The sequence below is a fragment of the Chiloscyllium plagiosum genome, unplaced genomic scaffold (genome assembly GCF_037043375.1).
Source record: "Chiloscyllium plagiosum isolate Xiang-an unplaced genomic scaffold, Cpla_swu_hap1 HiC_scaffold_15, whole genome shotgun sequence".
Lineage (NCBI taxonomy): Eukaryota > Metazoa > Chordata > Chondrichthyes > Orectolobiformes > Hemiscylliidae > Chiloscyllium > Chiloscyllium plagiosum.
In genome coordinates this window covers 8704956-8727643 of record NW_028270153.1, presented here as the reverse complement: position 1 = coordinate 8727643, position 22688 = coordinate 8704956, and the positions used below count along the sequence as shown (strand labels likewise).

The 22688-nt window shown below is 42.5% G+C and overlaps 2 protein-coding genes across 4 annotated transcripts in view; one reads left to right on the top strand and one right to left on the bottom strand.

The window, feature by feature from the left end:
* The window catches only part of raly (RALY heterogeneous nuclear ribonucleoprotein), a 128494-nt gene extending 121918 nt beyond the window's left edge, over positions 1-6576 (top strand). Inside the window, exons 9-10 of one of the 3 annotated variants that reach the window (XM_043710875.2) lie at positions 3623-3667; positions 5065-6576. In XM_043710875.2, coding sequence (XP_043566810.1) covers positions 3623-3664 — 42 coding nt within the window. In that variant the 3' untranslated portion in view covers positions 3665-3667; positions 5065-6576. The remainder of the gene's footprint in view (positions 1-3622; positions 3668-5064) is intronic. The other 2 variants (XM_043710874.2, XM_087994715.1) reach the window with 2 other exon arrangements.
* A 5695-nt stretch (positions 6577-12271) lies between these two features.
* Positions 12272-22688, bottom strand: part of eif2s2 (eukaryotic translation initiation factor 2, subunit 2 beta) — a 43814-nt gene continuing 33397 nt past the window's right edge. Inside the window, exons 7-9 of the mRNA XM_043710876.2 lie at positions 21215-21271; positions 14316-14401; positions 12272-13224 (exon numbers count right to left, since the gene is read on the bottom strand). Coding sequence (XP_043566811.1) covers positions 13049-13224; positions 14316-14401; positions 21215-21271 — 319 coding nt within the window. The 3' untranslated portion in view covers positions 12272-13048. The remainder of the gene's footprint in view (positions 13225-14315; positions 14402-21214; positions 21272-22688) is intronic.

The following is a 22688-nucleotide window of genomic DNA, read 5'->3' as shown; positions in this document are numbered from 1 at the left end:
TTTGTAAAAAATGTCAGTGTCAAGTCGGTCGTCACTAATGGAGATGGAGAGGTCCAGGAAGGGGAGGGAGGTGTCAGAGATGGTCCAGGTAAATTTAAGGTCAGGGTGGAATGTGTTGGTGAAGTTGATGAGGTCGAGGGCAGGTAATAGGCCAGCGCGGAGTGTCCAGGTGGATGCAGTCTGTTGGAGGTGGGCGAAGGGGTCCTCGGAAGGTGGGCGGGAGTCCTAATTGTGAAAGTAAGCTCGGAGGCGGAGGCGACGGAAGAAGTGTTCGATATCACGGCGTGTATTAAATTCATTGATGCATGAACGGAGGGAGATGAAGGTGAGTCCTTTGCTGAGGACTGATCGTTCGTCTTCAGTGAGTGGGAGGTCCAGGGGGATGGTGAAAACTCGGCAGGGCTGGGAGCTGGGATCTGGTGTGGGTGTGGAGCTGGGAGTGGGGTCGGAGCCAGTACCTGGAGTGGGTGTGATGGTGGGGGGAATGGGGGTGGAGGCATGAGCAGGGGTAGTGCTCCCCTCGGGGTTCTGGGGGGTGGGGATAGTGACAGTGGGGTCTGTGGGGGGCGTGTCAGCAGAATGCAGGTGAGTGGCGCTGGTGGGGCGGAAGTGGTGGCAGACACGGCAGTAGGGGTGGCGGAAGTCACTGAGCATGTGACATCGGCGATGATGTGAGGGCCGGAAGTGGCTGTGGGAGTGGCCATGATGGGGGCGGAAGTGGTCAGGGTGGAATGTGTTGGTGAAGTTGATGAATTGCTCAACCTCCTCACGGGAGCACAAGGTGGCGCCAATGCTGTCATCAATGTAGCGGAGGAAGAGGTGGGGAGTGGTGCCGGTCTAATTATGGAAGATAGACTATTCTACGTAGCCAACAAAGAGACAGGCATAGCTGGGGCCCATACGTGTGCCCATGGCTACCCCTTTGGTCTGGAAGAAGTGGAAGGATTCGAAGGAGATATTGTTAAGGGTGAGGACCAGTTCGGCCAAACGAATGAGAGTGTCGGTGGAAGGGTACTGTTGAGGATGTCGGGAGAGGAAAAAACGGAGGGCTTGGAGGCCCTGGTCATGGTGGATGGAGTTGTAGAGAGATTGGATATCCATGGTGAAGATGAGGCGTTTGGGGCCGGGGAAACTGAAGTCTTGGAGGAGGTGGAGGGTGTGGGTGGTGTCTCAAATGTATGTGGGGAGTTCCTGGACTAGGGGGAATAGGACAGTGTCGAGGTAGGTAGAGAGGAGTTCGGTGGGGCAGGAGCATGCTGAGACAATGGGTCGGCCAGGGTGGTCAGGCTTGTGGATCTTGGGAAGGAGGTAGAACCGGGCAGTGCAAGGTTCCCGGACTATGAGGTTGGAAGCTGTGGGTGGGAGATCTCCTGAGGTGATGAGGTTTTGTATGGTCTGGGAGATAATGGTTTGGTGATGGGGTGTGGGGTCATGGTCAAGGGGGCGGTAGGAAGAGGTATCCTCGAGTTGGCGTTTGGCTTCAGCGGTGTAGAGGTCAGTGCGCCAGACTACCACTGCGCCCCCTTTATCTGCTGGCTTGATGGTGAGGTTGGGATTAGAGCAGAGGGAGTGGAGGGCAGCGCATTGTGAGGGTGAGAGGTTGGAGTAGGGGAGGGGGGTAGACAGGCTGAGGCAGTTAATGGCGGCAATTGGAAATGAAGAGGTTGAGGGCAGGTAATAGGCTGGCATGGGGTGTCTAGATGGATGCAGTGTGTTGGAGGTGGGCGAAGGGGTCCTCGGAAGGTAGGCGGGGATCCTGATTGTGAAAGTAAGCTCGGAGGCAGAGGCAGCGGAAGAAGTGTTCGACGTCACGGCGTGTATTACATTCATTGATGCGTGGACGGAGGGGGATGAAGGTGAGTCCTTTGCTGAGGACTGATCATTCGTCCTCAGTGAGGGGGAGGTCAGAGGGAATGATGAAAACTCGGCAGGGCTGGGAGCTGGGATCTGGTGTGGGTGTTGAGCTGGGAGTGGGGGCAGAGCCAGTAACCAGAGTGGGTGTGATGGTAGGGGAATGGGGGGGCGGAGTCATGAACGGGGGTGGTGTTCCCCTCAGGGTTCTGGGGGCGGGAATGGTGACAGTGGGGTCTGTGGGGGGGGGGGGGGGGGCGTGTCAGCAGAATACAGGTGTGGCGCTAGTGGGGGTGGAAGTGGTGGCAGACACAGCAGTAGGGGTGGTGGAAATCACTGAGCGTGTGACATCAGTGATAATGTGAGGGGCGGAGGTGATGTCACGTGTGATGTATGAGGAACGGAAGTGGTTGTGGGAGTGGCCATGACAGGGGCGGAAGCAACATCATCAATCAGCATGGGGGTGGCAGCTGCAACAGCCGCATGGCTAATGGCGTCCAGAGGCCAGGGGAATCTTCAAGAACATGGCCTAAAGTTTATCCTGTAAATGTTAGTCTAAAGTCCCTTGGGGAGGTAGATCAGAAAGGATGCTGTACCAAACATTAGGCACAGATTTGAAGGGTTGAGTGGCCTCCCCGTGCTGTATTTTTGTGTGATGCTATCATTTTATCTATGTTTGGTATGATGGGCACTTGTCAGCAGAACATAAGAACTTGGAACACAATAGGCCATTCAGCTCATCAAGCCTGCTTTGCTGTTCAATGAGATCAAGTCAGATTGTGTTTTGAATTACACTTTCCAATAACCTATGATAACCCTTAATTCCTTTATCCAACAAGAATCCAGTTACCTCCATCTTTGAAATATGCAATGACCATCCAAGATGAGTCATACCAGACTGGAAACGTTAACTGTTTTTCTCTCTCCACAGATGTTGCCAGACCTGCTGAGTTTTTCCAGCATTTTCTGTATTTGTTTCAGAAATTTCCATTTCCTGCATTCTTATATATCCTAACTTCATGCACTGACTGCGGTACATTCAGCTACCTAGGCCCTCATCTCTAGCATTCTCTCTCTGCTTCTCCAACTCTCTGTTGCTCTTCAGATCACTGAAAATGTGATCGCCTTATAACACTATGTAATATGAAGCACCTTGGATTGCTTTATTGCGACTAAAAGTGCTTTATAATTGTAAGTTGAAACACTAGAGAACATAAAAGAATTGAAACCACTTCTTAGCGAAAGAAAGATAAACATGACATCAAGGGAGTGCACCAAATGCTCATGGGACGGAGACCTGCGGATTGCAGGTTTCTTGTATGAGGCTGGACTGACTGAATCTGTATTTGGATGGATTGAGACATAACAATCTGTCAGGGCTGTGAGTCAGGTGCAAGGGTGATGGCTCCCTGCTGGGAGTCCCAGACATGGGGGAAACTGACTAAAGTTGGGGGAAAGGATGGGTAAAGCCATTTAGGATTTATGAGAAATTTATTGCCTCAGAAGGTGATGAATCTATGGAATTCTCTACCACAGAAAGCTATATAGACTAAGTCAGTGAATATATTTAAGAATTAGATTTCCAGAGGTTAAAAGTGTTGAGGGACATGGGGCAAGAGCATAGTATGGCATTCAGATACAGGATCAACAATAAATAGCAGAACAGTTTCAAGGGGCTGAATGGCCTATTTATGCCCCTTCCTTCTATATTTCTACATCATAGAAGCACTGGAATTATGAGGATCAATACATTTCCCTTTTCTGCTTGCAGGAAACCCATCACAGAGCAGAAACAGAGACAACATTAGAATAGAAGGTATTGATTTTGCTTTCTTTTCTGTAATTTATTTTGGCTTGTTGTGACCTTGAATGCATCTTGTACTTCACAGTTGTCCTCATCAAACAACTTGTCAGGAACTAGCAATTTGAGATAATGCACTGCCAACATTGCTCATCCTTAGTGACAGATACCCTCACATCCACACTCTCACCGACACACCCACATAGCCCCACCCACACCCCACCATACACAAGCTTAACCTAAACTCTCACACATCCTCAACCACACAGCTGAACCTACCTCCAACTGCCTGACACTTCTGTCCCCTGTAGATTTTCATAAACTAAATTACGGAGTACATGGTGATTTCACGATGTCAGTAATGAGTTAGAGATGTTACAGTGGGGGAGTGAATAAAAACCAATGGTCTCTTTTACAACAATCAATAAGTAGAGTCTATTTTGGACTAATATATTTACTGCAAGATTGAATTACTGAATGTCTGAGGTCTAGGCAATTAGCAGACTTGTCAGATTTATTGACCCTCATTATTAACATGAAGGACTCACCTTCTCAACCTCTCCCCTTACCAGAGGCATGGTGAACCTCAGGTTAAACCACCACCGGTCATCTCTCTGTAATGAGAGCATAGACGTATAAGCCTGGTAGACCCATTACCCTTTTTATCTACCTTCTTTGGAAGGCCTTTCTTGAACTATGTGGTCCCAATATCTTTGCTTTGCGTTGTGTTCCACATTTGACTATATTGTACTTAATGACTCATCTGCACAACATTGTAGCAGCATATCTTGACATCACTATACCCAGATGGTTTGGAAACAATAGGATAATAGTATTAATTACTACTGTAAGTGCTTGAGACTGAATTTATGGCTCATTATTTTGTAACCAATGTCCACTTACTGGCAATGTTTTGGAGAAAAGACAGTGCCAATCAGCAAACTCATCCAGTTTAATACCCACAATCAAAACCACAGAATTAGAAGCGAGAGGAGCAGAGTTTAAACTCCATCTGTAGTATCCTATCAAAAGACGACTGAGATATTTGGGTGTTAGGGCAATTTAGGAAAGCATCGTGTGATTAATCTCTGTAATCAGACTGTTTTAAAGGAGAATGGAGAGATTTGGGTTATTCTACACTGAAAGGAGGAACGAGAGGTGATCTTATTGAGGTGCAGAGTTAGGGGATTGAAAAGAAAAATTAATATTCCAGATTTTATTAAATTGCAAAATTAAAACAAGAAAAACCAGATCTAAAAGTTGAGTCAATCCTGAAATTGTCAAATCAGGGTTTCTGAGAGAGAACGTGTTTGATGCTATTCCCAGTGAATCTCAACTACAGTATGAACCTTTGCCAGATTAGACATATTGCCTCATGTGTTAGTGTCTGTCATTTGTCTTTTATTTTACAGATTGCAAACTAGTGGTTCCCAGCAGGCTTTGAGTAATGGGGAAACCACATGCAACCAACTGAGGAGCTCAACACAATTTAGAGAGAAAAAAAATACAGACTACTGCTACCTTCAGCTCAATTACACCAAGAGGACGAGGGGACATCTGTAAAACATTTAAGCATCTGAACCTGCGTCACTGAAGAAAGGTTAAAAACCTGCTGGTGTGCCATAGAAGTTGCTGCAAGAAACATCACACACCACAGGCAAGACTGTGGGCTCATTATCACAGCAAACTCTCTAGGATTTGTGACAAGTTTCAGATTGAAAATTTATTGCTCCCACTTTCTTGATAAGTACAAATGTTGCTGTTGACTTTCATCGCACGAGAATCCCTGTCACATATTTTGTGAAACGAATTCCCTTCTCCAAATTTTATTTTGCCCTTCTCCCCTAAACATTTCCAAGACACTCATCAACCATTTTACCCATGAATTAGTATCTGAGCCATCTAAGAGCTTTACCTTATCTTGACTCAAATGTTCACTGCCAGGACTGTTCAAGAACTGAACTCACCACCTAAATGCTCAATGACATCGAGACCATTATTACTAGTTTAAATTAAGCCAGAATCATTCCACTTATCACACACCCCCACCCCACAATCCTGACTCCCAGGAATTGTAGTGGGATAGGTGTATAAATCTAACGCCAGACAACTGCCCATCCACAATCTCACTGGGTTGCTAATTCTGTCAGATATATTCCTGGAAGTTTCATCACATAACTACCTTCAAACATGCCCGGCCCCTCACTTTGGTCATTGGCTGTTCAATACCTCCACTCTTGCAGTACCCCACCGTCCCAATGGCCAAATGGAAAGCAAAAAAACATGGAAGGAATCCAATCTGGTAACAAAGACTCTGCCTGTATCTTCCTACCCCAAATCCTTCTGCAACCAATAAACAGAAGTGACCAAAAGAAAACGACAAATATGTTTGCATTATTTTCTGTCTGAGATGTAGCTCCTGAAGACTCCAGAGTAATGGTGGAGAGTTGATAACCAACTTTCTCCCTGTGAGCCAGAGTAAAACTGGACGCCCTACTTGTCTGATATTACCTATCTGCAAAGACCCTCCATGGTAAGTTGTATGAGCATACATGAAGTAGGAGCAGGGGTAGGCTTTCAGAGAATTAAAAATGAAATTTCATCCCGTGACATTAAAACAAACAATTGGCACATTGCAAACTGCATTATACTCTGCAGACCTGTTTTACTGAACTGCTTCTGTCCCTGCCTCGATCAACTCTTCAAACCTTTCAATTCTTGCCATTGTTCTGAATAAGTTTATCATTAATCTATTGTGATTTGTGAATTGTATCTTTATTTTTTAAAGTTGGCAGTATTAATTTTCTTTAAAATATTCTTCAGTGTTTAAAAAAATGGACAGAAAATTAAACTGATTGCTATGGCAACAACCAGAGAATTGCATTGATTGACAGCACAGGATACACTTCAGACAAATCAGCAGCTTCCTGAAGTTACAGAGGAACAAGATCAGTTTTCACTTTGAAGTATGTCATCATTTCCTTTACTACTGCTGAGTCAAAATCTTGGGACTTCCTTCCGGAGTGTACCACAAAATACAGCATTCAAGAAAGTGACGCACTACTGCCTTCTCCAGGGTAATTAAGGAACAACAATAAATGCTGGGTTTGCTGGCACTGCTTATGTCCGACAAATGATAGATTTAGCAAAACCTGAAGTGTCTGCACTGTAAATTTAATTGGTAGCAATAATTCAGTAACTAGTTATGATCATTATTAAATCCAAATTTTCCAAAGCCATGTCCCCAGAAAAATTGTTTTGAGCTGGGAATTAAAAAGGAGACAATAGCTGTGGATCAGTATGTGTGGGGTTCTATGATTATACTTTAAAAAAACTATTCCCCAATGGCAAGGGTTGTGCTAGGGTCAATGTGAAGTAGAAACTTGGCAACTGTAATTGAACATAGTTAAAAATCACAACACCAGGTTATAGTCCAACAGGTTTAGTTGGAAGCACTAGCTTTTGGCTGTCACAACCACCTGATGAAGCAGTACTCCGAAAGTTATTGCTTCCAAATAAACCTGACTATAATCTGGCGTTGTGATTTTTTTTAAAACTTTGTACACTCCAGTGCAACACTGGCACCTCCAAATCGTAATTAAACATCAGAGACTCAAAGTAACCACTGGTTTATCAGTCTAGGTGATAAGGGGCTGATTTAGCATCCTTGTCTTGCTTTTTTACAATTGATATCCAGCTTTTCTGACAAACTGCCTCATCTGCCCACTTCAACTAACAGGGACCATTCGAAATCAGAGATTCCTGCACACTTATCCCCAAAAAGAATGATCAGGAGTTTATTGAAGTCTTAAATTGGCAAGCATCCAAACTATTTGTACATCCATAGAATCGTGCAGCCAAAGGGAAGGGCCACACCAGAAAATGCATTTGTAACCAATTACATCAACTTGATATTTATTTCTGCAAGATTTCACTATTGAAATACTTCCTCAGAGTGCCTCCCATCTTCCACCTCCACAAACTGGAGGTCATCCAACCTACCAAACACAGCAAACATCTCATGTTAGAGTCCAAAATTTTCTTTGCTAACATACCTGGAAAGCACCTTGAGCTGTTTTATTATTTTAAAGTGAGCTATATTAATGGAAGTTACTGTTTGGTTTTGAACACAAATTTCCCTATCTATACATAAACAGAATTTGGTTCCAGAAACATCTATAACTGTGAACATTTTCCATCATGATAGTGAAGCATTGTTCTGCACAGTATTCTTGGATTCTGAACATGTGTTTTAAAAAAAAATGGGATGTTGATATTGCTGGATGGATCAGCATTTATTACCCATTCCTAACTGCCCCTGAATTAATGACTTCAGCTTAGTGCAGTAGGCACTGACCAAGGCCATTCGGACCATCCGATGATTGTCAACTCCATTTTCTTGTCTTAACCCCATAACTCTTTTCATGTTACTTGCTACTTTGCCTACAATTTTCTACCCTTTTAAAAGACAACCAAATACAAAAAGTTCCTGTTCACCACAAATCCTTGCCAGGATGTATTTTTTCTTCATTCAATTTGACGCTATCATAGAGATGTACAGCATGGAAACAGGCCCTTTGGTCCAACCTGTCCACGCCGACCAGATATCCCATCCCAATTAGTCCCACCTGCCAGCACCAGGCCCATATCCCTCCAAACCCTTCCTATACATATACCCATCCAAATGCGTCTTTAATATTGCAATTGTACCCACCTCCACCAATTCCCTCTGGCAGCTCATTCCATACACGTACCATCCTCTGCTTGAAAAAGCTCCCCCTTAGGTCTCTTTTATATCTTTCCCCTCTCACCCTAAACCTATGCCTTCTAGTTCTGAACTCCCTGATCCCAGGGAAAAGACTTTGTCTATTTATCCAATCCATGCCCACATAATTTTGTAAATCTCTAAGGTCACCCCTCAGCCTCCGACGCTCCAGCGAAAACAGCTCCAGCCTGTTCAGCCTCTCCCTGTAGCTCATATCCTCCAAACCTGGCAACATCCTTGTAAATCTTTTCAGAATCCTTTCAAGTTTCACAACATCTTTCCGATAGGAAGGAAACCACAATTGCACGCAATATTCCAACAGTGGCCCAACCAATGTCCTGTACAGCCGCAACATGACCTCCCAACTCCTGTACACAATATTCTGACTAATAAAAGGAAAGTATACCAAACGCCTTCTTCACTATCCTATCTACCTGCGACTCCACTTTCAAGGAGCTATGAACCTGCACTCCAAGGTCTCTTTGTTCAGCAACACTCCCTAGGACCTTACCATTGTGTATAAGTCCTACTAAGACTTGCTTTCCCAAAGTGCAGCACCTCATTTCTCTGAATTAAACTCCATCTGCCACTTCTCAGCCCATTGGCCCATCTGGTCCAGATCCTGTTATAATCGGAGGTAACTCTCTTCACTGTCTACTACACCTCTAATTTTGGTGTAATCTGCAAACTTACTAACTGTACCTCTTATGCTTGCATCCAAATCATTTATGTAAATGACAAAAAGTAGAGGACCCAGCACCAATCCTTGTGGCACTTCACTGATCCTTAACTTCCTTAAGTACCTGTGGCCAGTTTACAGATACTTTCTAATCAACCTGTTCAGACATAATGAGATACACCTGAAACAAGTGGAATTTTACCCTGGGCATCCTGACTCAGATGTAAGGACATTACCATTGCACCACAAGAGTCCTCTATAACGGGTTTATATCCTTGAATCACATGACTAGAAAATTCAGTGCATTCAGGGGAGACACCTTCAGGTCTGTAGTCAGTAGCATACACTTAAAATAAGCAGTCTAGGGATTTATTAGTTTCTAAATTAGGAAATAGCTGCTTAATGAGATTTTTAAAAATCCATAACTACCTACACCTTTACACAGGATTGAATTGCAATAGGTAGACCTGGAAGTTCTCTTGCCTCAGCAAGAGGGCTTTAAATTACTGTGTCCAAATAGACCTAACAAGCCCACAGCCAGTAAACATTCCCAATCCTTTACTTGACAATACCACGTGCCTTTTTATGCAGGACCCTGGTGAGACATTAACGATGGCACTGGCTATTGATAGGGTCCAGAATTAATGCAGCTCGAAGTGCAAAATAATGTTCGTCCAAGCTGTATGAAGGACTAACAATGACAAAGCTGGTGCTCATCATTGCTTCAGAGATGCCCGAATGCTGGTGAGGGACTCCCTGAAAAGTGATGGTGGTAAAGCTGGTACAGGAGTTACACTCATAGCACAGAAAAGGCCCTTCAGTCTGCACTAACATAACCACAAGAAGCATGCTAATTTTCTGCAAATGTTCATACAATTTGATAATGCTTTTGCTCAGGAATCTTTCACACGCAAGGAGAACGTGATAGCCTCTTTACTACAGAATTGTGACAAAATTTCACCAACATCACAGATGCGCACCTCGCACCAAAGTTTTAAAAGCCTTTAATTGAGAGACGTAGATTGAGGCACTGTTAAGATTTGAACTCTCAATCTCCTGGTTACTAGAACAACACTTTTACCCAAATACTCCTACATGGCCATTACTAAACTGGCTCACTTATGACTTTGGAAATTTTGCAAAGCACAAACGTTCACGGCGAGATGGAGAAACTCAGAGAGCAGCATTAGTCAAATGGCTCCTTCAGAGGCCCAGAACAGTTACCTTCTGTGCTGTAGTCATTGCAATTCAGTATTTGTAGTCAAGTGAATTCAACCCTGCTACTCCTGTTGTTCTGCTCTGCGATGTGTTCCAGATGTATTATTCTCAACGACGTACACAACATAAAATGATGTTGATTCACTAATTCACAGCCAAAAAAAACAAAAATCACACGAGTGCTCTTTACATTCCATCCAACTCCACTCACATCCAATACAATTCAACTTCAAGCTGAAGACTCTGATGTAGCTAGAATTATTTTGAATTGTAACAGACCAGTCAACAAAAGGTCTTTTCATTTATTTTTTAAACACTATGTCAAGTGGATTATTTTGACTATGTACAACATGATCTGGGAAGAATGTAGCAGCTTGCTTCAAAATAACTGAACTCAGGTGTGCTGCACTGAAGTTACAAAAACCACTTTATTCCGCACCTATAACATTTTAGTGTCAGTTTTAGGAAGAAAAAGCAAAAACAAAGTTAGTAAAGCATCCTCATGTACTCGCTTGAAAATGGATGGAGGGAAAACCATTCTCAGGTCTCAACAGCCTCAAATGTCAAAAAGATCTCAAAATACTGAGCAGGGAATGTATGTGCATGTGGTTCACCTCAACAGTCACAAGTACATTAGTGCTTTTAGATCTTCAGAGGATTCATGTCACTAACAATCAGTAAGTCAATTCAAAACCAATCCATACAATCTCTATTTTAGAGCAAATTAAACTGATTCTACTGTAAACATGTTTAGTCTGCTCATGCAAACTCACTGTAAAATGGTCAACTTTGCTAATGTAGCAAAGACTACCACTGACATCCCAGACTTTGACTTACATTCTTCACTCTTTTCCAACCAGAAAAACAGCCCAATCTTTGCTAGATTTTACTAACTCAAAGTGTTAAAAGACATGAATGTTTTCACCAGTTTTTACAGAAACAAAATATTGCTGGTGTAATCAAGAAAGGTGAACCTGACTTAGCTTACATCAAATCCAATGTACTGTTGCAGGAATACATATTACAGGAACATATTTCAAGCCCTCAAATCCAAGTGTCTGCTGACTGGGTGGAGGAATTTGATATTAGGATCCAACAACAAATTTAGAGCAGGTTCACATATGTTTCATTCAACATCCTCTTCAGATCTGAAAACTGGTGGGACTTGACCATGTATCCAATTGAAAAACAAGTCATATTCCAGTCAGGTGCCATTTTAATCAAAGGTTGGAGGATGGGATTTGTCCTTGAAATCACGTCAAATATTCTGCCTTGTCAGTCATGTACCCTGGGGGAGCAGATCTCGATAACAGCCGTTTTCTAATTACCCTTCCTGAAGGCAAACCCTACTAAACAAACCACGTTCAATTGGAGTGATGTGTGAATGGGGTATTTTTACAAGAGAAGTGTAATGAGAACAGACATAGCAGGCAACTCATTAAACAATCCAGGCACCAAGGATCAAATAATTCTGATTGAGGCCCAAGTCTTATGGAGTAATTTCTTTCAAGTTTCCAAATCATGCCATGAAACCAAATCCACAATTAAACATTTGCTTTGAACTTGTCAAAGGGTTTTGCAACATCCTTGAAATGGGGAGCTGTTTAGCCTCAATAGAGGGCAGTGTCCCAGATAAAATTCAGCCAACATTCCAGCTAATTCATGGTTACAGCCAGCAAAAGGACTGTTTTGCACAGGTTTCTGAACAGCATCAACACAAAGACACTCCCACCACTCCTCACCAACATGAAACACACTGCCTACGTTGTGTAAAGGCAAGTGGCTCCTTGTGCTTTAGCAGTTTGGAGACTAGATGGCTGCAAGAGAGAGACCTTACCTTTTGCTGCTAGCCTTCAAGTTGGTACCTACACTTTGAACATGCTAGAAGTGGCTGATGGTCACAACCAGCTTGACAAAAGTCAGGCTTGGGTCAAACATTAGCAGAAGCAGAGGAGAATGGCTGGTAACCACTAGTTTTACTATTTTATTACTTTTTTTTTCTTGCATTCTCGTCACCGGATGGTGTACAATCCAGAGCCTGTAATCAGTTCAACAAGGCGTCACGTTTTTTAAAAACCCTCTCCAAACCAATCCACGGCTGAATAAGGATACACCTTCAACACCACTGCAAAAAATCAGCATAGATTATGCTTTGCAACTCCGACCTCACCCTGGCATTGGAAAGATTTCGACTTAAAGATGGAATCAATTTAAAAAGTCCACAATTTTAAATATTTTCAGGGAATTTGTTTAATAAATTTCTAAACTTATTTAGCGTAATTTGGTCAACTCCCCTCCTCCCCACCCTCTGTTTAAAAAAAATAATACAGCAGCCAGACAGCAAATAACCAGCCAGGGTGAGGTATAATCAAAAAAGAAATTATGCACACTTTAACAACATTCAGTGGATCATTTCCAAGCTCCAGGAAATTGAGCTGTACCTCCAGCAGCCTTAAAGGTATAAAAGGCAATTTTCTTCCTGCATTTATACTGCTGACTGGACAGGATATGAACAGAGAGCAGTGCAACAGTACTGTTACAATACACTGAGGTTCAGGAGGACTTTGTAGAACAATGCTCACCATTAGTTTATTTTCCTCCTCCCCACCCTCCCGAGTCAGCAGCATTTTATTGTTGTATTTTAACCTGCTTAAAACCCACCCCTTGTTTGGTAAAACAGTCCTAATTACATTAAATTCCCAGTTCCTGTTCTCTCCAGTGGTTAAGGTTTAGGTTAATGTGCTTTGGCACGGAGCTGTGCACGCTTGCTGGTAACAGCCTGGAAGCCGGTTTTGATGCTGGCCACAGAGCAGCGAGAGTGACAGGTCTCACACTGCAAGAAATACAGCCTTGTGTCCTTTTGCAAGATGGTGTCTGGCGACCGACAAGTATGGCAGGTTACATACTCCTCTGTAATGGGGTGGGGGGGTGGGGGTGGAGAAAGAGGGGGGAGAGAACAGGATTAAAAATACAAATGCACGTTAGAAAATATTGCACAGAAAATCCAGAATAATTCTATTAGGTTCATTTTTCATCTAAAAGAACATAAATGTCAAAGACTTTTTAAAACAAAAATCAAAAGAATAGTGAGCACTGGAAATCAGAAACAAAAACAAATTTCTGGAAATACACAGCAAGTCTGTCAGCATCTGTGGAGAGAAAGCAGAATTAAAGTTTCAGGTCCAGTGACCTTTCTCAAAATGGTTCCACAGAAGGATAACTGAACCCAAAAAGTTAACTCTGTTTTCACTCCAGAGATGCTGCCAGACCTGCTTCGTTTATAAACATTTTCTGCTTTTGTTGCAAGTGTCAAAGATGCCAAAGAGGCATGGAGCAAAATAAAGATGATCAACAAATATCTGACTGTAGTACAAATGAAAGTGCTGGAAGAACTCAGCAGGTCTGCCAACATCTGTCGACAGAGAAGCAGCGCTAACTTGTCAAGGCCCATGATTGGATTAAAAACATCAACTCTGCTTCTCTGTCTACAGATGCTGCCAGACCTGCTGAGCTCCTCCAGCGATTTCTGCGTTTGTTTCAGATTTCCAACATCCGCAGTTGTTTGCTTTAATATTTGATTGCGCTTGCACAGTAGGAGAGCAAGCCGAAGAAACAAAAGCTATTTAGTTGCCCAATCTATTGTGGGACACAAAGAAGCCAGGATATTTTATGATCAACTTCAAAATAAACTTCATAGCTGTTCAAAAAGAGTCAAATGTTATATCTGTTACAGATTTCTAACCCCACCTTCGATATTGCAACACTACTTCAGTACAGAGGGAGACGTGAGCCCAGACCAGTAAACTAACAGGTTAAGAGATGAACATGAAGGAATTAGGAGGGAATCATTAAATCATTTTTTTTCAATTGGTTTTTATTTTACAGAGTTCAATGAAGTTCCCTCAGAGCCTTATTTATCCTGGTCAATAATTTATCCTTACATCACTTATTTTCCTAGTAGTTTCTGTGCCTCCACATGATAAACAATCCATTATACTCACTGATGTATCTCCTTAATACGTTTTCAATTTGTTTTTGCTGGAACCTCCCTTTAATTACAAGCTGGTTGTTACCATCAATGGATCCACTATTAAAAAGATAAAAAAGCTCTGTCAAGTAAAATGTTAGCATTTAAATTTATCACAAATGCTTCAGATGCGCACTGACTACACAGTCTCAAATACAGCAGTCATTGCAAGAAGAGCGCTCTGGTATTCCATACCTCAGTTAAAAGGACTTGACATGCCTTTTGGGTAACCTTATCAACCTGTCCTGCTATCTTCAATGTCCTCATTTCCTTAACACCTCTGTTCACCCATTAATGATGAATTACTTTACCATGATCAGAAGTCTCACGATACCAGATTATAATGCAACAGGTTTATTTGAAATCACATGCGGTTGGAGCACTGCTCCCTCATTAGGTGGAATGAAGAGAAGTCCACAGGCACAGAATGTATGAGCAGAGCGATCAAAATAACATAAGATGATTGAATGGAGAGTCGACAGGCTGAATAAACAGCCTCAGCAGATGATCAAGATTATCATACAGTGTGAGTAAAGTGTCAACAACTGACTAGCAAGTGAATGGATGACCTGGAATCTGATTAATTGAGGCAGAGAGAATCCACCTTAATTAATGTGTGCAATTTTGGATTACTTGTTACTTTGGCTAGACTCTCAGCATACAACTCTTACACCCATCATGTGATTCCACTAACTTGGTTTGTTCCTAGCACCACCTTATTTTTAATTTTTTATAATTATCCACCCCAGTTCAACACCATGCCATTACTTTGCCTTGTTTGATCTCCCTAAGTGCCTTAGATCTTACTTGTGAGTGGAGGTTCATTTGTCACTCTAACCATCTGTTGAAACTTTATTGCTGGAACAGCACAGCAGGTCAGGCAGCATCCAGGGAACAGGAGATTCGACGTTTCGGGCACAGGCCCTTCTTCAGGAATGTTCCTGAAGAAGGGCCTGTGCCCGAAACGTCGAATCTCCTGTTCCCTGGATGCTGCCTGACCTGCTGTGCTGTTCCAGCAATAAAGTTTCAACTTTGATCTCCAGCATCTGCAGACCTCACTTTCTACTCTAACCATCTGATCAACCCACTGAATCTTGCTGCAATATAACCTTTCCATCTTCAGTACCAACCAGACAGCCAGTTTGTCTGATCTATATGCTGATCATGCCTTAACATCTACATCTAAATCATGAACGTATACATCAACAAAGCGTCTTAATGGCAAACCTCAGAAGGAAATAGTTCTCCAACTGCAAAAGCACCAGTCGACCTTTCTAATAATGAGCCAATTTCATCACCTGGTTGCTAGATTTCCCATTTCATTGAAAAAAAATGAATCTGCCATGTGGAGTTTGGCAAAATCCTTACCAGACTACATCAACTGCATGCCATCAAATCTTCCATGTTACTTCCTCAAATGATTGGGCTAAGTCATATTTGGACCTACCTCAAAAATATTATAAAAAAGGGTAAATAGACACTAAGAGAATGTGAATACTGCTAGAAGATCATCTCTTAAGATATTAAAGAGACATATTCCTGTTCTGATAGCTGAGCATAAAAGATGGGACAAGACCACACTGTCCTTCCTGCATGTGTTGAATGATTTGAAATTAGCCCTATTCTCCCACTTTTACTCAAAAGCTTGCAATCACAGCATTGTTCAAATATTTTTCCCTTTTTCACATTCAATGCAGTCAACTGCTCACATTTTACAGAAATTATATTAAAAATCACAGCCCTTGCAGGGTGTATAAATATCTAAACAGTTGATTACCTCATCAAATTAATTCTTTTCAAATGCTCCAAGGTTCGTTTAGAGGAATTCAATCCCAATTCTTTGATCACCCTGATTAAATTTATAAAACACTTCCTAGCATTATCGGGAAGTCTTTTTTGTTATTCTTAAAATGATTCTGTCACAAAAAATAAGCATGAGTGCACATAATTTCTGGTAGCATCTGCTGTTGAGTCCAATTCAGGCATCAATTCCTACAATGCAACCAGACAGATTGGTAAGAGCTCAGGCACAACAAAACTTTGAGAGCCCATGCCCAAGTGAATTGAGAGTCAATGGAAAACAGGTATTCCTAACCAATTTTAATGAAAACAGCACACTATTTTCAGTTTCAATACCACCATGTCAACTTTGCAACCACTAAAAATGGTCATTGGAGTAGACCTAACATGGCATACAACTGGTTAAAGAATTGCCAAGAAGTTACAGCATAAACAGGCCAATTGCCCCAATGACCCATGACAGCATTCATGATCCAAATGCCTACATCCTCCCAGTTTGTTTCACCTTGCTCCATCACAGCTTGCAGTGCCAGAAGAATGGGTAACCAGAGGACACAGATTTAAAGTGATTACAAAAGGTCCGGAGGCAAAACAAGGTGATTTTGCTCTCCTCTTATGCACCCGGACCAACCAACCCAACCACCCTGTGGCTCAACACTTTAACTCCCCCTCCCACTCCACCAAGGATATGCAGGTCTTTGGACTCCTCCATCGCCAGACCACAACAAAACGACAGCTGGAGGAAGAACGCCTCATCTTCCGCCTAGGAACCCTCCAACCACAAGGGATGAACTCGGATTTCACCAGTTTCCTCATTCCCCCTCCCCCCACCTTGTCTCAGTCAAATCCATCGAATTCATCACCGCCTTCCTAACCTGCAATCTTCTTCCTGACCTCTCCGCCCCCACCCCAGTCTGACCTATCACCCTCACCTTGACCTCTTTCCACCTATCACATTTCCGACGCCCCTCCCCCAAGTCCCTCCTCCCTACCTTTTATCTTAGCCTGCTGGACAAACTTTCCTCATTCCTGAAGAAGGGCTTATGCCCAAAACGTCGATTCTCCTGTTCCCTGGATGCTGCCTGACCTGCTGCACTTTTCCAGCAACACATTTTCAGCTCTGATCTCCAGCATCTGCAGACCTCACTTTCTCCTCTCCTCTTATGCAGGCAATTATTGGTCCTGGACAATTTCTATAAGGGTAGTAGAAGTGAATTTCATGGCAGGTTTCCAAAGGGAAACTGAAATTCTAAGTAGAAATTTGCTCACACCATGAAGGACAAACTACAAAAGGAAAGGGTTAAAACAGATACCACCAAAGACCTGGTACATTGCTGAATGGCCTCCATAGAACATTACAGCACAGTACAGGCCCTACGGCCCTCAATGGTATGACTGGTCAGCTCAACAATTTGAAGCCCACCTAACCTACACTATTCCACGTACATCAATATCCTTGCCCAATGATGACTTAAATGTACTTAAAAGTTGGTGAATCTACCACCGTTGCAGGCCAAGCATTCCATAACCTTACTACGCTGAGTAAAGAAACTACCTGACATCTTTCCTATATCACCCCTCAAATTTAAAGCTATGTCTCCTCGTGCTCGCCGTCACCATACCTGGAAAAAGGCTCTCCCTGTCTACCCTATCTAACCCTCTGATTATCTTATATGTCTCTATTAAGTTACCTCTCAATCTTCTTCTAACGAAAACAAGTCCCTCAGCCTTTCCTTGTAAGACCTTCCCTCCATACCAGGCAACATCCTAGTCAATCTCCTCTGCACCCTTTCCAAAGCTTCCACATCCTTCTTATAATGTGGTGACCAGAACTGTACACAATACGTCAAGTGCGGCCGCACCAGAGTTTTGTACAGCTGTAGCATAACCTCATGGTTCCTGAACTCAATCCCTCTATTAATAAAAGCTAAAACACTGTATGCCTTCTTAACAACCCTGTCAACCTGGGTGGCAACTTTCAAGGATCTGTGTACCTGGACACAAATCTCTCTGCTCATCTACACTACCAAGAATCTTACCATTAGCCCAGTACTTTGCATTCCGGTTACTCCAACCAAAGTGAATCACCTCACACTTGTCCACATTAAACTCCATTTGCCACCTCTCAGCCCAGCTCTGCAGCTTATCTATGTCTCGCTGTAACTTACAACATCCTTCGTCACTATCCACAACTCCACCGAACTTAGTGTCGTCTGCAAATTTACTAACCCACCCTTCTACGCCCTCATCCAGGTCGTTTATAAAAATGACGAACAGCAGTGGACCCAATACCGACCCTTGCAGTACACCACTCAACTGGACTCCAGGATGAACATTTCCCATCAACCACCACCCTCTGTCTTCTTTCAACAAGCCAATTACTGATCCAAACTCCTTGATCTCCCACAAGCCTCTGCATTTTATGCAATAGCCTACTGTGGGGAACCTTATCGAACGCTTTACTGAAATCCATATACACCACATCAACCGGTTTACTCTCATCTACCTGTTTGGTCACCTTCTCAAAAAACTCAATAAGGTTTGTGAGGCACGACCTACCCTTCACAAAACTGTGCTGACTATCCCTAATCAAATTATTCTTTTCTAGATGATTATAAATCCTATCTCTTATAACCTTTTCCAACACTTTACCAACAACTGAAGTAAGGCTCACTGGTCTATAATTACCTGGGTTGTCTCTACTCCCCTTCTTGAACAGGGGAACCACATTTGCTATCCTCCAGTCTTCTGGTACTATTCCTGTAGACAATGACGATTTAAAGATCAATGCCAAAGACTCGGCAATCTCCTCCCTGGCTGCACAGAGGATCCCATCCGGCCCAGGGGACTTATCTATTTTCACACTCTGCAGGATTTTTAATACCCCTTCCTTGTGAACCTCAATCCCACCCCCAGCCTAGTAGCCTGTATCTCAGTATTCTCCTCAACATTGCCGTTTTCTAGAGTGAATACTGTCGATTGTGATAAAAATCATTCGATCACTCCACATGCTTCAATTGTCATCATATATTAGCTGCTTTGGAAGGGTCTACATTTTTTCAAAGCATGGTATCTCTTTATATTAGCTCTTCATGCTTAAGACTGCTTGATCATGAGGCAGGAGGGTGTGTGGTTTCAACATTTTTCTAGAGGGATTGCCAAGTCAGGCAGGAGATTGAATAAGCACAAGGGATGGATTGGTAGCTTCAACTCAATTGCTGTGTGCGAGAACAAAGGAGGAAGAGGAGGGGAAGGAGAGCAGAGAGTAGTTTCAGCAGACTACGGAGGAACCTCGATTATCCGGCATTTGGTTTTCCAGATATCAGATTATCATCCCGCAAGATTATCATGTTCAAATGCTCGGCTAAACAATGTTATCTGGCGTTCAATTAACCGAAGAAAATTGACCCCACCAGTGTCCTTCAGATAATGGAGGTGCCTCTGTATTCCACGCCACAGAGTTAAATCAGTCTACTACCAAGCGTTGAGGCTGCACAGGAGGCAGTGGAATCATTTCTCAAAAAGACTGGAAGTGGTGGCTGCAAGATAAAATAGGAGAAAACTACAATGCACTCAGACAAGGGGAACAGAACAATGGTTTTAAATTTAAGATAACTGGGAGACTAATCCCAGTAAAGTGCAAATGGAAAGACAGGATAAGGAAATATAATTTGATCGAATGCTCTGGAACAGTCCAAAAATGAAATGAAATTACTAATGTGCATCATCACTGTAGAATATTGGGGAATAGAGTCATAGAAATATACAGTATGGAAACAGACCCTTCAGTCCAACCAGTCCATGCCGATCAGATATCCCAACCCAATCTAGTCCCACCCGCCAGTACCCAGCCCATATCCCTCCAAACCTTTCCTATTCATATACCCATCCAAATGCCTCTTAAATGTTGCAATTGTACCAGCCTCCACCACTTCCTCTGGCAGCTTATTCCATACATGTACCACCCTCTGTGTGAAAAGGTTGTCGGTTTCCACAGTATCTGAACTCAACTGTGATTTTCCGGGCAGCAGTAAGAATGATACCACAGCTACAAGCAGATAGGCTGATTCATCAGCTGCCACATGGTAAAAGTCATAATGAAATAAATTGAGACAGAATCTGCTTGCTTCAGCAGTCCAACTCCCCACCTCTGTGCCAGTTAGGCAAAACAGGGAGTCCTCCTTGTACATAAACAGCATACCAGGCAACACACGTGGAAAAATACTGGCATTCAACCCTCAAACTCACTTTCTTTCAAGAGAGGATACTCCTGTTGCAAGCTTGATGAATGAAAATTAAAACTGGAGAAAAAAAAAGTTTAAAAAGTAGAGAAATTTTGATCCTTGCAAGTAAATTGGTAGTAACTTTGTACAGGCCTTCTGTCAGCTGTTAACATTTCAACTTAGTTTCAACAGATTTCTCTCTCACATTGGAAGATGTATACTGAAGGATTAGGACATCACAAGGGGAGCGCTCCATACACTACATGCCATTGACTAGAAATAACGCAAGTTTGTTTCACTGTAGCTTCTCTTCATAAAAATCAAAGAATCCCTACAGTGTGGAAACAAGCTATTTGGCCCAACTAGTCCACTCCAATCATCCCAAATGTAACCCACCCAGACCCATTCCCCTACACTATTGCTCTACATTTCCCTTTACTAATACACCTAACCTGCACATCCCTGAACACTATGGGCAATTCCCCATAACCAATTCACCCAACCTGCACATCTTTGGACTGTGGGAGGAAACCCATGCAGACATGGGGAGAATGTGCAAAATCCACACACAGTTGTCCAAGGCCAGAATCGAACCTGGCACTGAGCCAGCATGCTGCCCTTTCTTCTTTCAATAACCAACTGCACTGAAGCACTTCAGAACTTAACAGCCCACTAGACATTTTCACAGTCACATCAAAGCAGAGGGACCTTTTAGATTCCTATCCTTCCTCCTCCTTCGCCTGAACTCCCCCACACACCCTTCCAACCTTCATAAAGAACTGAGGTGTTTCTATACTATATACATTTTAGTTTTAGTTATATAATTCTTGGAAAAAAAAACCCCTCTTACCTTGTACCCAACTCAGCCAATAGAAACGCCAGAAGATGCTTTGGTTGACGATGTAGCCTGAGGGCAGAAATTTTTTAAAAAATTCAGAATTGCATCGGTGTCAAATACAAACTTGCAAGTTACAGTTCTACACTCAGGTTTGCTTTTGAATTGAGGTAATAATGCATTGTTAAAAGGAGTCAATGAACTTTTCAATACCTTCCCAAATGAGTTGCAAAGATAATTACTATACATCTCAATCAGAATGAGACAAAGTTTTTTTTTTAAAAAAAGGTTCCTTACATCAGTAGTCAATGCCAAAAATATAATTCCTAAGAATAGGGCCCCCATATACCAAACAGGTTTAAAATGGATATTACAACAGGATATTACAGAAAATGATATACAACACGAGCATCGAACGATTGTTTTCATTAGACACAGAATTTCTGAAATACCCAGAGAGACAAGTGATTATCTTGACAAGCGTCAAAAATGAACAGCAGATTAAAGGCTTTTTAAAAAAAAACTGAAGCTGGGGGGGGGGGGGGGGGGGTCAGCTTTATAGATACTGGTATTTTTCAGAAATTCTTCATTCCAACATCAATAAAATAGGTTCGCAAAACACCAGTTCAATAACCATTTATCAGAAGCTTGTTAGATTCATTTGTTTTGATGAAAGGGCATTGGAATCTAAAATACTTTGTTCCCACCACTGACATCATCAAATCTGAATATTTCCCATATTGTTGGGTTCTATATAAAAAGATAGTTTAACTTTTAATATACTCTCCTTTCATAGAAATTGTTTGAGAACATTGGTTTAAACAAGAGGAGTAGATGATATCATGGAGGTTTAAGCAAACAGAATCGGAATTAATAATCCAGGGATGTATAACTACCTTTAATAACAAACCATCTTCAAAATCCCCAGACTGGCCTCCAATAACACCAGCAGGTAAATTTGTTTTAGCAAAATAATTTTAAAATAAACTGACAGAACATCTGTTCTCTGTTCTAATCCATTTTCCAAAAGGATATGGGCATCATTGTCCTTAAGAAGGTGGTGAGCTGCATTCTTTAATTGCTATAGTCGGTCACAAAGCTGGTCCCTTTTTTCTACAAGCAGTTCCTTTTCTCAGGGATACGGTGCCCTTGGTCTTTTCAGAGGGGTCATGAACAGCTCCTGGTTCCGATTAGACTGGTTTGGTACAGAGCCCAAAAAGGGGCATTGAGAGGCCTTTTTGTTTGTATGTAAACAGATGAGACTTCAGGCCAAAGTGGTCATGTTTTAGAAGGAAACTGTATAAAGAAAGGGGGGTGGTCAGCTCTGTGCTGAACGGTTCAGTCCAGAACTAGTTAGGCGTTCAGCTGTGCGGAAACAGGCTCCCTCTCTCCTTCTGCCCTTCTAACTTCAACCTGCAAGCAACTGTTTCATTTTTAAAAACTTTTTTTAAGGGGGCTTGCTTATTGGGACTGTTGCGTATACTGGAAA